The sequence below is a fragment of the Garra rufa genome, chromosome 1 (genome assembly GCF_049309525.1).
Source record: "Garra rufa chromosome 1, GarRuf1.0, whole genome shotgun sequence".
NCBI lineage: Eukaryota > Metazoa > Chordata > Actinopteri > Cypriniformes > Cyprinidae > Garra > Garra rufa.
Genome location: NC_133361.1, coordinates 58,075,765 through 58,091,830, shown reverse-complemented (window position 1 = coordinate 58,091,830; position 16,066 = coordinate 58,075,765). Strand labels below are relative to the sequence as shown.

Below are 16,066 nucleotides of genomic sequence, written 5' to 3'. Positions count from 1 at the left end.
CATCCTTCTTTGGAACTATGAAGTAGCGGCTGTAGAAGCCGCTCTCTGTGAGATGAGGAGGGACCACCTCGATGGCCTCCTTCCTCAGAAGGGTTTCTACTTCTTGTTCCAACACCAGAGCCTGCTGAGGGGCCACGACCGTAGTGGTGATCCCCTGAAAGGGCGGCGGCCGAGCGCCGAACTGAATTTTGTAACCTCTTTTTACTGTTTGCAGGACCCATTGAGACACGTTTGGCAGAAGTTGCCACGCTGCCAAATGCTTTACTAAGGGAATCAGCCTCTCGAGGCTGACCTCTGGTGGTACTAGAGCTTGCGAGTCCCCCTGTCCCGCTACGCGAACGGGCAGATGCAGGGGGGACAAACCGCGGGAGACCGCTGCGCCCTGAAGCACCTGAGGTGGCAGGGTTAGCGAACGGATCTCCAGAGGGCACTGGGGAGATGTTACTAGCCCAGGGGGGCCTGCCCTCTGAAGCCCAGAGCCACTGGCGTCAGGGCTTCTTTGCCGAGGACCTCTTTGCCTGAAGGACGGCCCTCAGGTCGTCCTTAGGCTTAGAAGCCCCCGACTTAGAGCGCCTACGGGACCCCTGATGTCGAGGAGGAGTCCGCGTAGCAACGCTCCGCTTTTGTTCTTCTCGGTACGAGGAGCGGGCACTCGGGCGGGGCTGCTCCCGTCCAGCAGCCCCAGAGCTCGAGCGGCGAGGAAGAAACCTCTGGAATGCCGCCGCTTGTTGACGAGCCTGCTGAAACCTGTCGACGACGGAGGGAACTGCGTCGCCGAACAGGCCAGACTGCACAAGCGGGGCATCGAGCAGGACGGCCCTGTCGTGGTCTCTCATCTCCGACAGGGTCAACCAGAGGTGTCTCTCTGCGACCACCATGGCTGCCATAGACCGCCCAATGGCACGGGCGGTCTCTTTGGTGGCTCGCAGAGCAAGGTCGGCGGTACGACGCAGCTCGCTGACATCGACCGCCGCCCCGTCCTCGCCCTCATCGAACTCTTTCAACAGGTCGGCCTGGTATGCTTGCAGCACTGCCATGGTGTGAAGGCAGGCTGCGGCCTGACCTGCTGCCGAGTAGCCCTTCCCCAGCAAGGAAGATGTTGTTCTTAAAGGCTTGCTGGGGAGTGCCGAGGTCTTTAGGGACGATGCTGAACTCGGGGACAGATAGCTTGAGAGCGTCTGTTCGATTTGAGGCATCGCCCCGTAACCGTGCTCACGAGCCCCCACCACGTTGGAATATGTGAAGGCAGATTGAGCGTGAACACGGGCCGAGAATGGCTTTCCCCACGACTTCGACACCTCAGTGTGGAGGTCGGGGAAAAATGGCAGACCTCGGCGTGGAGGTGGGGCTTTTGGGCGCAGAAACCGCTCATTTAACTTTGTCGGTTTCTGCTCACCAGTCACCACGTCTGGCCAGCTGATGTTGAGCTTGGCAACAGCACGGGTGATCACCTCCATTAGCTCCTCGTACTCGAGTGGCTGGGCGGGCGTGGTCCCAGCCTGCTCGCCTACATCCATATCTCCCTCCTCAGAGGAAGATAGACGCAGCGGCGAGTGCTCCTCCTGGCGAGAAGAAACCGACGAGCGGGCTTCTACGCCAGAGAGAGGCATGGATCTGGCAGAGGAGGATGGAGAAAGGGGCTCGCCCGTCTCCAAACTCGATACCAGATCCAGTTGCGATCCCCACGAATGCAGGCGCCGCTCAGCCTCAGCCGCAGCGGGACCTGATCCGCGAGGAACGCTGGTGAGGGCTCCTTCCTCGAAAAGAGCCCTCCGGGAGCGAAGCGTGCGGAGGGGAAGCCGCAAACAATGCACACAGTCAGCCTCCTCAAAGGCTGACTGGGCATGCCTCACTCCCAAGCAAGCAACACACATAGCGTGTGTATCCTCGGCCGTGATATAACGTTGGCACGGAGGAATACACTTCTTAAAACGCTTGCTATCGCCCATCTCTATCTATGTCAACACTCAAATAAAAGTGAAGCAAACTGGCTTCAAAAAACAGTGTTAACAGACAAACAATTCACACAGAGCGCGACTGAAAGACAGAAGCTGCCGGCTGCATTCACCGCATGTGCTTTATAGCTTCCTGGCTCCTGACGTCACCCCGTCCGTGACGTCATACGTAACTCTCTATTGGACTGATTTCACACGTGATTCAGAGCGTGGGCACGCTGGAGGCGTTCCCAAAGCGGAGTGACGCAGCTCGACGTTCCCGAAGGGGAACTACCATTTTTTAAAAAACAGATCCTATTTACTATTAAATACATTTCTGGTGTTACAGTGCACAATTCATCAATGCACCTTATTCTAAAGATAATATCATTTTCTGTTGATGTCACCTAGGATGCAAAGGCAGGAAAAAGATACATTTTTGGTCATTCCTCACACAAAATTGCTGTATGTCCACTTTAGGCATTCTAATAACTACAAGCAACTTTGCAACTACATGTCAACTAACTCTTTTTAGAATATGTCAACATGCACTTGCAAACTTACTTATAGTCAGTACACTGTCTGTTGGAGAGCATCAAAATAAAGTATTCACAGATACTAATGGTTATCAAAGGTTGCTAGTTGACATGTAGTTTAAAAATTACTTATAGTTAGAAGAGTGTCCAAAGTGTAACCTGTACTGCATAGTGTCATATAGGGCCTGTTTACACCCGGTCACTTCATACATTTTTTTCTGATCGGATAGCTATCCGATCGTGAATAGGCCAGATTTAAATTCCCTCCAAAATGCTATTGAGACGCATTTAAATCCGATTACACAAAACCACTTCAGGAGGTGGTCTAGGCCGCATTCCAGACAAAACTGGACAAATGTAAATGCATCTGGTTGTTGAAACCACATATGTAAATTTTGCTGGCCTAAAATATTAAAATAATAAACATGAGAGAGTGTTTTATAGGCTATATGGCATGTTATTGTCAGATATGACAGTCCTAATGGAACAAGATGAGTAGCTGAGTATCTCTTTAGCAAGCCGACACACAAATTACCAAAAATAAAATTGAAAGTAAGTCGCAGACACACAATCATCTTCATTAAAAGTAGTGAGACTAACCTATCTTTCCAGTGCTGATGCCGTGCTCTCTTGTTGCGGTCTTTGAAATTGAAATAAGATGGTAATAATAAAATAGCATAAAATGCAGCGTATATCTGTTGCTTTTGCTGATGTGAACTAAATTTGTATATAGCGTGGAAATTGAAGACTGGATTTATATCCGTTTTGTGAAGACAGATGAGTGTCATGTGTCCAGAATGAGCTGTGAATGAAATCCAAAGAGCTGTTTGAGAGTGTGTGAAGAGCTAAACATAGATGTGACTGCTCTTGAGTGAACAGCTCCTCCTGGGCCTGTAATGACCATGTGCTGACACTACAAGAAGAGAGAAAGACACACTCTGGAGGGTAATTTGACGGTAAACGGCAGTGCTGTTTCTGGGCCGTAATTCCAGAGGAGAACAAGTGAGTCACATCCCAGTGGGGGGAAATTGCTAGCCACTGTGTTTTTTGAGGAACGGGGTGTGGATGCCATGTATGGAGATTCAGTTCACCTTGACCCGAAAGATGCATTCGGGATGCATTCATACAAAACTATTTTTGATGTAAGATCTAATGACGAAACTTACCCTTACCAAAAGTTCTGCAGTATCAGGTATAATCTATGGTCACAGTACTACCACATGCAAGTACAAGACATAAGCAGGATACTGAATGTGTTTCTTTGTTGCACTACTTCTCGAACTTGAACTACTTAATATTAATTAATTAACCAGCAAAGGGCCAGCATAAACCAACTAAAACCAGCATTCCAGCACCAAAACATACCTAACCAGCATATGATGTTTTTTTCAGCAGGGAGAGCAGCTTTATACTGAATATACTAAACAGCCATTATAAAATTAATATTAAGTAGTTCAAGTTCGAGAAGTAGTGCAACAAAGAAACACATTCAGTATCCTGCTTATGTCTTGTACTTGCATGTGGTAGTACTGTGACCATAGATTATATCTGATACTACAGAACTTTTGGTAAGGGTAAGTTTCGTCATTAGATCTTACATCAAAAATAGTTTTGTATGAATGCATCCCGAATGCATCTTTCGGCTCAATGTGAACTGAATCTCCATGTGTGTGTGTTTTTTTTTTTTTTCAGTTTGATGTGCTCAAATAAACATAAGTAAGTAATTCCTATGCTGATTCCCCCAAAATTATAAACACCGTCTCTGTGGCGCTATCAAAATTCACTTGAAAAAAAAAATGTTTAATAGAGCTATTGTATTGATTGTTATCATTATTTTTGTCTTACTTTTTCATTTTATTCTACAGAACAACAGTAAAATTACAATGCTAACATTTATGAATGTTGACTTTTATTTTGGAGGAAACCCACAAGAAGAGCTCAGTACTACTTTTTGCTGACAGCAGCAGATTTATGAATGATTCTCATTACGCTGTTTCAGCGCAGATTTTCCTCGTGCTTTGGACTTTGAATCATTGTTTGGTATAATTTATTATGCCTTTTTCGCTTATTCGGCCAGCTATTATCGGCCAAATAATTTTGGTTGCTGAACATTCGGTGCATCCCTAATCTTAATAATAATAAAAAAGTGTAAGAATCAAACTTTTTCTGCTCACATTGCTTATTTTTTGGAATTATCCAAAATTCAATGGAAAATTACTTGTGGATTTCTGTTGAGAGAGTAATGTTAACTTGTTAAATAAATACATCATCCCTCCAGGACTTTATTCTGACAAATTCTGAGTATAGGTCACCATAGTTGGCCACACGTCAAATCCTTTTTCTTTTAAGAATAATCTTCTTGGACAAGAACAAATAATGGGCTGCAACAATTTCACCTTAGGTAAAAAGATGATGCTTGCAACATAATTTGTGGTAGTCTTCTGTCAAAATTTCAAAAAAATTGAATGCATGCAGCCATTCAACATTCAACACAAAGCCTTGTGAAGCGAACTGCCATTGACTCCTGAATGACACCACTTTTGATGCACGAACTGCCATGATGTGTGTAAGGAGAATCTGTGCGCTAACTTGACTTGACTGAATAAATCCTTGAATGTAATGACAGCATGACACCTTATTTCTTCATCTACTCCTCCATCAGCCCAGGTGTGCTCGGATTGGTCAGAGCGTTTAAAGGATGACTGTAAGCTGAAGTGAGGTGGCGTGGGATTGAGTGTGACAGTAGGTTGACAGAGCGGGATAATCGATAAGAGTGGAGTGATGTTCCTCTGTCAAGTGCAGCATCTCGATGTTTGATTATCTGACATGTCAGAGGCAGAACAAGCGTGTATCATCACAGAAGCCACATGGTCACACCTGCATGACAAAACATGACCACCAGGCTCTGATTCACAGGGACAGGTAAAGACGCTGCCGTTTACTGCCATTTATATATTTAGCTTCCTTCAGCAACAATGAATGCTGTAGGCCATTCAACACAAAAAGTTGGAAAATACAGCCTCCTATATGGAAAAATTGCCAGCAAATAAATAAGCAGGAGCATCAAAAAGGTATAAATATTATTTTTACTATTATTAATTATTTTAATTTTTATTACTAGTGCAGTGTGAGCACCATATATGATATTTTGATATCTGGTACTTCGGCCCTGTGGTGGAAAAATGAGTCCACTAGTAAGTTTTTCAAACAATATAAAAGTATTTTTTCCTGTGAATGGGCCAGGAAAATCCCACACCTAATTATGCAATGCACAGTAAACATTACATATCACAGAGTTAATACAAAGAGAAACTCTTCATAGAGTGCAAACTTAAAGTGAAAGCATGTGGGTGAGAGCACGTCCCAGATGACCACATTAATCGTGACTACAGAATGTTTAAAAAGATTAGACTGAATAAATCCTCTAGTGTTCTCTTTTCATTTTGTTACTCATCTGCATGGTCATTCCCTCTCTAATTGACTCATTCTGTCGTGTCACATTAGGATGGAGTGGGCTGTATTTCTAGCTGTGAGTGCTCTTTCCCTTCTCTCTTGTGGGCAACAAACATGAAACATTTTAATGCATTGTAAGTAAACCTTTCCCTGACCTATTTTCTGTCCACAGCTAGAGCTTGAGGGTCTCCTCACATATTGCACACTCACACATACTGACATGACACCAGTGGTCCTGCAAATTAAACAGAAGCAGGCCTGCTGCCTATTACATAATACTACATGACCTGCCACTTATTATTTCATAATCGGATCATGGATCAGGATTATTTGAGATAACTGCAATTACTGTATACTTAACTTTCCCAAAAATATCCAGTCTGATACTTCCAGTTTTGGTTCTTGCTGATATTACTTTCTTTATTTATTTTACAACAGAAAGTAGAGAACCAAAACAACATTAATTTTATTATTGGATAAACTGTTTAGTCATCAGATTTCCTTTAGTGATTTGTATTGTTAATTATGTATGTTAAAAAGTATTGCATAAGCTTCTGTTAAGATCACTGTTCCATTGTATTTTATCTTTTGTTTAATAGCGGAGCACACATTTAGAGATGCTTCAGTGCCAGTAATGGCCAGTTTGGGTACTGTTATTACATGATGTGCTCTTGTAATGATGTAGGGAATCATTTGTTATACAGAAAGCATATAACAGTTAATGTTTTTTCTTGTATATGTGATTTGGTTTTAATCCGAATTAAGTGTGTGTTGTAGTTAAGTGCATGCAACAGAAGCATTTTCTTTATACAAACTATATATAAATCCAAAGTTATGTCATTAAACTTTAAATGGCACATGCCAATAGGTTCTAATTTAATCTGATATAATAACATGATTATTCACATGGCACAGCTAATTTCTTTTTTTTTTTTTTTTTGCATTAGCAGCCAATGAGCTTCCTGCTCAACATTTAAATACTTGGGTAGATCTTGCTGTAGCAGTTGCAGGGTGCTTAAGAAACCCTCCACCTTCCCCAGCTCCACTTGTTTAGATCTGCTATGGGATAATGTCATGTACGTTAAAAATGAGGGTTATTTCATGCCGTATACCCAGGGCTGGAAGGGGGGTTGGAACTTAAAGTGTTTTTTATATTTTATCCATTCAAAATATTACAAAAATGACCATAGTTCTGCACATAAACGTAGCGCATTACTAAGAATTACTAAACCGTAGCCAACACGGCTAATCTTGGATATCTCCATTCTGTTCTTTGTTTGTTTTGCTGTTTGTTCAGCATTTATTTCTGTGAACACAAACACTGTACACATGCTGAATGGTATCGGTTTTTGGTATCAAATAATTTGAGAATGAGTACATGAGAACAGTATTGAGTCCGATACTGATACAAGTAATAGTGAATCCCTAATTTAGGTGAATATAAAAATTCCACAGAATGCACATTGTTATATAGATTTTTATACTTGAGTTGCTGGTTGCTGGTTACAGTTTGCATATTGTGCGTACACAGAATGCACTCTGGGTTTATGCTATTCCAAAGGAAGATATGTAGTTTATAAGTGAAAGATTTGAGTCTGGAGTGGAAGAATTTGACTGATCTTGGGTGGTCTTATGGGTGTGGTGTTAGGGGGTCCATATATTATGTAGGTATTTTATTTATTATACTCATACAATAAATACATTATAATGTAATTTATAATGTCATTCTACCCTTTGAAATGAACACATCGATGAATGAAATAAAACAGAAATCATTCATCTTTATTATTTTATGACTATTTATTGTCAGCACAATTGTATAAAGGACAGACATGAAGAGACAGAAGGGACTTTTCATAGGGAGTGTATTCTTCCTCTTATATAAGTTGCCCACGCCTTTTTATTCCTCCATCCACTCTGCCCTAGTGAATACCCACCAGGTGGCACAGCACACTACATCATTATGTGTCTGAGCCACCCATACCCTTACCCACCCCACCGCCCCCTCTCAGCTTAGCTGCAAAAATCACTCGTAACATATCCAGATGCTGGCTGCTGGGATAAAGGATCAGAGTTATGCTGAGGCCACACTTAATACACACTGAAGCTTTATTACAGAGAGCTAACACACACACTAACACACACTGTCAGATTACAGCTATACACACAACTCCACCACAGGTGATGACAGTTTTATATTCCATACTGCCACAGCAACAAGTTTTTGTGTTTGTTCAAATCACTAACCTTAACTATTAACAATAGTAATAGTGATGCATTCCGTAGCAGTCATCACTAATAATAACTACATATGTTGATCCTAAAGAAGACAAATTGGTTGATAAACAGTGTGTGTGTGTGTGTGTGTGTGTGTGTGTGTGTGTGTGAGAGAGAGAGAGGGGTTAGAAAGATAAAAAGTAGCTGTTCTTGTCGCTAAATCTATTTGTACCTTCAATATCCTTCAGCAAGAACACACATTTACTGTTCTTAGCATGCTATTAGGAAGAGAGTAGCATGCTGGCTGCCTGCAGACACAATTGAGAATTTGAGTTCCCAATCCAGTGTTATATCCCTCCTAGTTCCTGTCAGAAAAGAAAAGAAGAAAAAGAAAAATTCTTCCCTTTATTTCTTCTCTTGTCAAAAGAAGAATCACAAATTCCCAAAAGTTCATGAAGGATACAGAACTTTTTAGAACGCACAGCTCCCTGGAGTATTTGACTCTGATTGTCTGAATTCTCTGTTACAAATATTTTAGTAAAATGGCCACAAAAATGTAAATAGACTAAGTTAATACATTAACAAGGTACACCTGTTCATTTAAAAACCCATATGTGCTCAATTTCATCACTGTACAATAAATATCACTAATTAAATTAGACCTACGGTGGCTGAGAGAGTTCAATGTACTGCAACTGAAGAAAACACATGGAAATAGAAAAAAACACAAGTAAACTATGAGCACATTTTCATCAGTTTGAAAACACATGTGCTGCAAATACTTATGACGCAAGCAAATACAGAAACACACTGCAAATACTAATAAAAGCAACCAAATGCAGAAACGCTACACAATACAGAAACATGCTACAAATTCTCACCATGCAACCAAATACAGAGACACACTGCAAATACTCACTAAAGATAGAAAAACAGAAATGCTGCAAATACTCACAGTGCAACCAAATACAGAAACACACTGCAAATACTCACAGTGCAACCAAATACAGAAACACGCTCAAATACTCACAGAATAACTAAATACAGAAAGCATTGCAAATACTCACAGCACAACAAAATACAGAAACACTGCAAATACTCACAATGCAGTTAAATACAGAAACACACTGTAAATACTTACAGCGCAATGAAATACAAAAACATGCTGCAAATACTCACAGCACAAAGAAACAAGCTGCAAATACTCAATGCAACCAGATACAGAAACACGCTCAAATACTCACAGCTTAGCCAATTACAGAAACATGCTGAAAATACTTACAGCACAACGAAATACAGAAACATGCTGTAAATAGTAACAGTGCAACCAAATACAGAAAGATGCTGCAAATAGTAACAGCACATCCAAATACAGAAACACATTGCAAGTACTCACAGCACAACTAACTACAGAAACACGATGCAAATACTGACAATGCAGCACAAAGCAGCGCAAAGGAAAGCAACACAGCATGTTTCTTAGTTGTGTTGTGAGTATTTGCAGCATGTTTCAATCCGATTATTGGGTGTTTTCTTTGCTTTTTTGCATGTTTTTTTCAGTTGCAACGTTTTGAGCTCTCTCAGCCACTATGGATGCCTCACTACTACAGCAGCAGATCAGATCCATCCTGTGTGATGAACAACCTTCTTGTGGTACTTTAACAGGAAGTTGTTTGGAAGACAGAAGCTGGAGAGGTCATACAGAAATGCAAAAGCTCTAAATCTTGCAGCTCTGGGGCTCTATGACGTCAAGCAAAACACAACCCAGCCAATGATAGGATCAGGCTGTCCAAATAGAACAAGAACACAGATGTCACCACAGATCAAGAGACCAGTGTCTAGACATAAGCAATCTTTTTTGGGTGGAGATGCACGGATTTTTTTTTTTTTTTTTTTCTGAATACTGTTTCTGGTATTAACATTAGTTTTTAATCAGTGAAATTATCAGTTATTTTAATGGCAATCAATTATGAAAATTCACGAAATCTGACATCCCTTGTGGGGAAGGTCCATAATGTTTTACTCAAAATAATACATTTGCACTGTGGGCTTGTGCTTTGTTCTCTGCTTTATAAACAGCAGTTCTAAGTATATATTACGTCACTAGTTGTAGTTCAAGTGTTAACCTTGAAGTACCACCAAACCTGACACTGTCTTTTGCTGCTGGTGTCTCATTGTGTCTCACTGAGCATTCAGGGAATGAACTTTGCATTGGACCAACACAATAAGAATGGCTTGCTGGCCTAAGGCCAGTGTAAAAGAGTTTATTCAGTTGACAGAGCTACATAATGGAATCCATGTTTCCCTCAATGAACTGCAGCTCCCCAGTACCAGCAGCACTCATGCAGCCCCAGACCATGATGCTACCACCACCATGCTTGACTGTAGACAAGACACCATTTTCTTGGTACTCCTTACCAGGGCGTTGCCACACATGCTGGACACCATCTGAGCCAAACAAGTTTATCTTAGTTTCATCAGACCATAGAACATGGTTCCAGTAATTCATGCTCTTGGACAGGTTGTCTTCAGCAAACTGTTTGTGGGCTTTCTTGTGAGCCAGCTTCAGAAGAGACTTCCTTCTGGGAGGATGTTCATGCAAACTGACTTGTTGCAGTGTGTGGCGTATAGTCTGAGCACTGATAAGCTGACCTTCTACTTCTGCAACCTTTAAAGCAATGCTGGCAGCACTCATGCATCTGTTTTTTGAAGCCTGACGCACAGAACAAGTGCTCAACTTTGTGAATCGACCCTCGCAAGGCCTGTTGCGAATGGAACCCATCTTGGAAAACCTCTGTAGTGTAACTCGGATTCAGGGTGTTACTGAACCTCTAATAGCCTTGGCCATCTTTGCGGAGAGCAACAATTCTAATTCTCAAATCCTCAGAGTTCTTTACCATGAGTTGCCATGATGAACATGCAGAGGTCAGTATGAATGAATTTGTCACCAAGATAATGCTATATAGCTGGCTAATGTAGAAGAGGTTTTTATCCACCTTTTTTTTTACCTATAACAGTGGGCGCGGTCATTTGTAAATTTGATGGGTCCGGCTTCCGGTCTTAACCTCGCCCTGCTTTTTTTAGCTGTACAAAACTTGTTTTGCTGCTTGATATTGCAAATTTGTGTGTCTTACCATATTATTATAATGCATTTTTATTGTGGGCACACTGGTTTATAGTGCAAAGAGTTTTACCATTTACTGCATGTTGTAATTGTTCTCATTATTTCGGCTTATGAGCCAGTCTCACCGATAGGCTTACTTCAATGACTACGTTTACATGGGCAAGAATAATGCGATTATTTCCAATAATCAGAGTAAGGACTTAATCGCATTATAATGTTTACATGTCAAGAGCAAAGTTCTTCACTCCGGTTTACATGGAATTTCCAATATTCCTATTATTCCTATTGTCCGTCAATGAATTGCATTATGTCGTGCAAAGTCCAGTTTCCTGAGCTCCCTAAAAGTGTGTCGCCTTCTTCCCCGTCGTTGTTTCTAATCTACAAACAGGCGCCAGAATATTTTCTCTAACGGGGCTAACGGGGGGCTAGTCCAATATGTGGGGGTGCTAAGAAAATAATCGATATTCGTGACGTAAAAGTTACTTAATGAAGAAATTGTGTCTTTTTTATTTTTAAAGAAAAGCAGCTCTGGTAGCCTACACACCATATTTAACAGAAGTAGCCTATAATTTAAATTTTATTTAAAACGGCCTTTTAAATTATATTTAAAACTGACACGAACGAAAAAAAAAAAATAGACACAAATTTAAAACAAGCCCTGCATTCCAGCCCGAGCCCGACGGGCAGCAGTGAGCGCGCCTTCAGCGCATTTTTTTTAGGAGTTCCACAAATCCGCAATCAAGAGCACATGAAAGGCTAACGCATTTGCCTCACGATTGCCTAAAGATTCCTGTTCCTGAAGAAGAGAGCCCATTCCATTTTTTTTATATAGAAAAAGCACATCAATTTGTTGGTATTGTTTGTGAGGGCACGCAAATATACATAAATCCTTTACAGTTACGAATAATAGCTATCGCTCTTACCTTTACGTGCAAAAAAGTCAGCGTATTTTAAGATGTTTGCAATGCAAGTGATCACACTTGCTACTTCATGTCCAGTAAAGCGCGCGCTAGCCTCCACTCTCCGCACAGACGATAGAATATGAGTCTAACAGCGCACATACAGGTTAAACGTTTAAACTAACATTTTGATATGCTTGAACTCTTTAATATCTATAGATTTTATTTTAGGCAAGTCGTGATGATTTAAGAAAGCTAAATTGATCAAGCATATGAACTCACCGTCTGCCGCTGGTCGCTTCTTTAAAAAAAAAAAAAAAAAACTTAGCCTATATTTAACAGGAAAAAAATGCTTTAAACTTTTTTCTAAATTAACTTAAAAAAAACCTGAAACGAAATATAATTACATTGTCATTGGGCCTATATACAAAACTGAACTATTTTAATAGCTAAAAAAATGGTAGTATAAGCTGTTTTGGGAGAAGTGGCCAAAAAGACTTGGGTCGGAGTCTGGCCAGTCTCTTACCAAGAATTCTGCCAGGAGCTGGGCTAGATTTTAGGCCTATTCAGGGCTCTATACACAAAGCAACAAAAAAAACCTGTTACATGCAAAGGAAAGACTTCAAAGCTGGACAGCACCATGCGCTCCGTGAGACTGGGTTGTGCGCTCAACATTAACACAATTCATATGAATGCGTAATTCAACTGTGTATACTTTACACTTATATTAAAAATTAAATGAACGACACGTCTCAATCTTAGTGATGATGTAATGGATTAAATGTAGCCTAATGCACGAAACTGCGCTCACATTACGCGTGTGTAAGAATACTGTGACAAACAGCACGGGACAGCAGCACTCCTTTATCTCAGCTGGTTGGGGGGGCTAAACCGAGATATTCAAAATTCTAATGGGGCTATAGCCCCCTAGCCCCTTTGTAGAGCAGTCCCTGTCTGCAAGTGCGTGGCACGTGACTCAGTCAGGAGTGCGTGCGCACTCTGGTGAAAGCGGCAATACTGCGATTAAGGTGTTTACATGCCGGTATACTTCGATTAAAATCGGCGTGCGCCACCTATGTTAATACGATTATGCTTGCTGCGATTATGAGCTTAATCGCATTATTATAATCGAAGTATTGCGTTTACATGGGGAAAAGTTTAATCACAATATCGCCAAAATCTCATTATAATCGCATTAAGAGGGTCCATGTAAACGCACTCATTGTTAAAGAAAAAAGTGAATTATTCTTCATTGTATATCATAATTTTTTTAGCAAATGTGTGCTGTGACTAAAGAAAAATACGTACTGTTGTGCCCTGTGTATCTGCATTCATAATCTTTGACACTTTAAAGATTCTAGCTCATTAGAAGATTGGTTAGTACACCACTTTCTGAAAAAGGCCAACCTTAAGTCAAGCCAGGAGTCTGCTAAAAGCCATGTGACAAATCTGAAACTTTCCAGAAGAACATATGTGGTCTTAATGAAACCAAAATTGAGTTTTTTGGCCTGAGAGCAAATTGCTATTTTGGCATACACCAAATTCAGCCTAACTGCATGTTGCACCTTCAACTGCGATTTTCCTACAGATCTTTAAGAACTCTTAACAGAATAGGTTTGTTAAAATGTAATTTAATATGGATGGATTTACACAAATCAGGTAAAAATGTGAAATCTCTAAATGTCAAAGACAAACAGAAGAAAAAAACAAGAAAGCTTGTAAACTGTAAAAACACAGAGTGGCACTTGTCATACAGCCTTCATAGAAATATTAACATATTTAAAAAATCCTAAATAAATATCTCCAACATGGAGATTCACTACAATCCATTTTCTAGCTCTCTTGCTCACAGTCCTGATGAAACCCCTGAGGCTTCAACTGGAGCAAAGATGAACAGTGTTGCCACTGACTCCATCTTCTTCAACCTGATTTTACCACAGCAGGGGTATAACACCTTTACATCTGACCCACTTACAGACAAACCAACACAGACCACCTGAAGAACCTCACACATCTTTCAATTTTCTCTGCAATGAAATACTGCAGAGAGACTTATTTCACCGTCATATAAAATCAGCAAATCTCTATTGACTGCTTCTAACTCAGCATGGTCAAATTGACAGATTTCATCAAATAAACCTGTCAAACACTCTGAATACACCAAGGCTACATTTATAAGGAGTATTAAACCCTTTTTAACACCTCTTTTAACTGAAAGAGATGTTAATCACACAGTAAGGTGAGGTGTAACCAGCTACCACTTCATTAATAGTACAGTGTACAGCCACACAGGGTATTAGTCTCCTCTGTTACCATTAAACACAGGGAAATAGCCAGGATAACCATCTCAAAGTGCATTTCTTAATTTGTGTTCTGAGTCCAGTGCTGTACCAGGTGCGCTACTGAGCAAATTTACTATGTAAGAAAAGCCATACAGCTGGTTTTGTTCATTGCACAAAAATGAATAATTATTAATTTGATAATCTCCCCCGTAATCATAGTCTGTGTGAAAAGCAAAAAAAAAAAAAAACAATGTTAGTGTTTTACTGCTATTAGAATTTATTTAATCTAGAAACTGCAGGAAAATATAAAAGTTTGTATTACATAGGTTCCAGCATCCCCTCGATCTTACATAGGACAAGCGATTTGTAAAAATTGATGGAATACAACTATTAAATATGTCCTTTATTGTTATAGCTAATGTCAATCATCCATATCATAGTCAGAAAAACTAATTCAAACTTTCGTAGTAATTAGACCACAATCTCCATACATTTATGAAGACATTTAACCTCAACACACACTGTGACATCATGGCAGTCATGATGGCTGTCGGAACTGCATTGCTTGTTATTAAACTCTGCTTGATAATGATCAGCCATGTGCAGTGTTTTTTCAATGGGCCATTACAGTTGAGTTTGTTTTGCTAAGTGAATCTGAGATGTGACACACACAGGTCAACTAGCACTTTCTATGAGCCATGAGTGCGAGTGCTGAGAGAGGAACTCTACAGCATAATAGAGCTTGAGTTATCCAGACACATTAACCTTAAACACACGCTATTAGAGATTCTGTCCTACACCTGCCGTACAACTCAGAAATAATGCATTACACATTCAATCACTCTCGCCTCTCTTACACAAAATAACTTTTCCTGACCAGGCAAATAGCAATGTGTGACAATACTGCCCTGCCAACACTCTGACTGACTGGAACTGGTCCTCAAGGGCAGAAAACAGCCGTTAACTTGCATCTGTCAGGCTCTAAAAAGGACAGCCCTTGTGAAAAAGGACACTTCAGCATACTTTTAAAATGAGTATTTCTTATGAAAATAATATACTTTAAAAGAATATACCTAAGTGCAAAATGAATGTAAAGTAATCCAGACATTTAAATGCATGTTATTTACGAATAAATGAAAACTCCTTATAGTTTTAATTAATATTAAATGCAATTAGTTGAACTTAAGAGTGAGTTTTGTACTAACAAATGTACTGACAAGTAAGAAACAGTCATGACAGTGTATTCTGTAATGTTAAATAAATGGCCTTTTACTGTTGGTTATTGCTGTAGTTGTAGATTACTGCTGCTGCTGCTGCTGCAAGCAAGTACAGACCTTGCTACTGCCAAAGCATATGGCAATACGGTGCTGTGAGTATTTAAGACATACTGCTGCTGCACAAATAACATAAAATAACCAGATCTATACAGGTGGAGCTAGGGAAGGTGGAGGGTTTCAGAGGAACTCTGAAAGTGCACTGCGAAATGCCCAGGTGAATACTACCAGCCATTTAAATAGCTGCAAGCTGCAAGCTCATTGGTTGCGTATGCAACATGAACCGATCAGCTTGTGCCAAGTCGTATAACTCTGTAATATCATCAGTTACATTAACAACCCGTCAG

General features: G+C 40.5%; 1 protein-coding gene across 1 annotated transcript in view; it reads right to left on the bottom strand.

Annotated features, from left to right (window-relative positions):
- Window positions 1-7,963: 7,963 nt before the first annotated feature.
- LOC141337530 (protein kinase C alpha type-like) overlaps window positions 7,964-16,066 on the bottom strand; it is a 58,317-nt gene continuing 50,214 nt past the window's right edge. The window contains exon 3 of the mRNA XM_073843369.1: window positions 7,964-8,505. Within this exon, the coding sequence (XP_073699470.1) occupies window positions 8,411-8,505 (95 nt within the window). The 3' untranslated portion in view covers window positions 7,964-8,410. The remainder of the gene's footprint in view (window positions 8,506-16,066) is intronic.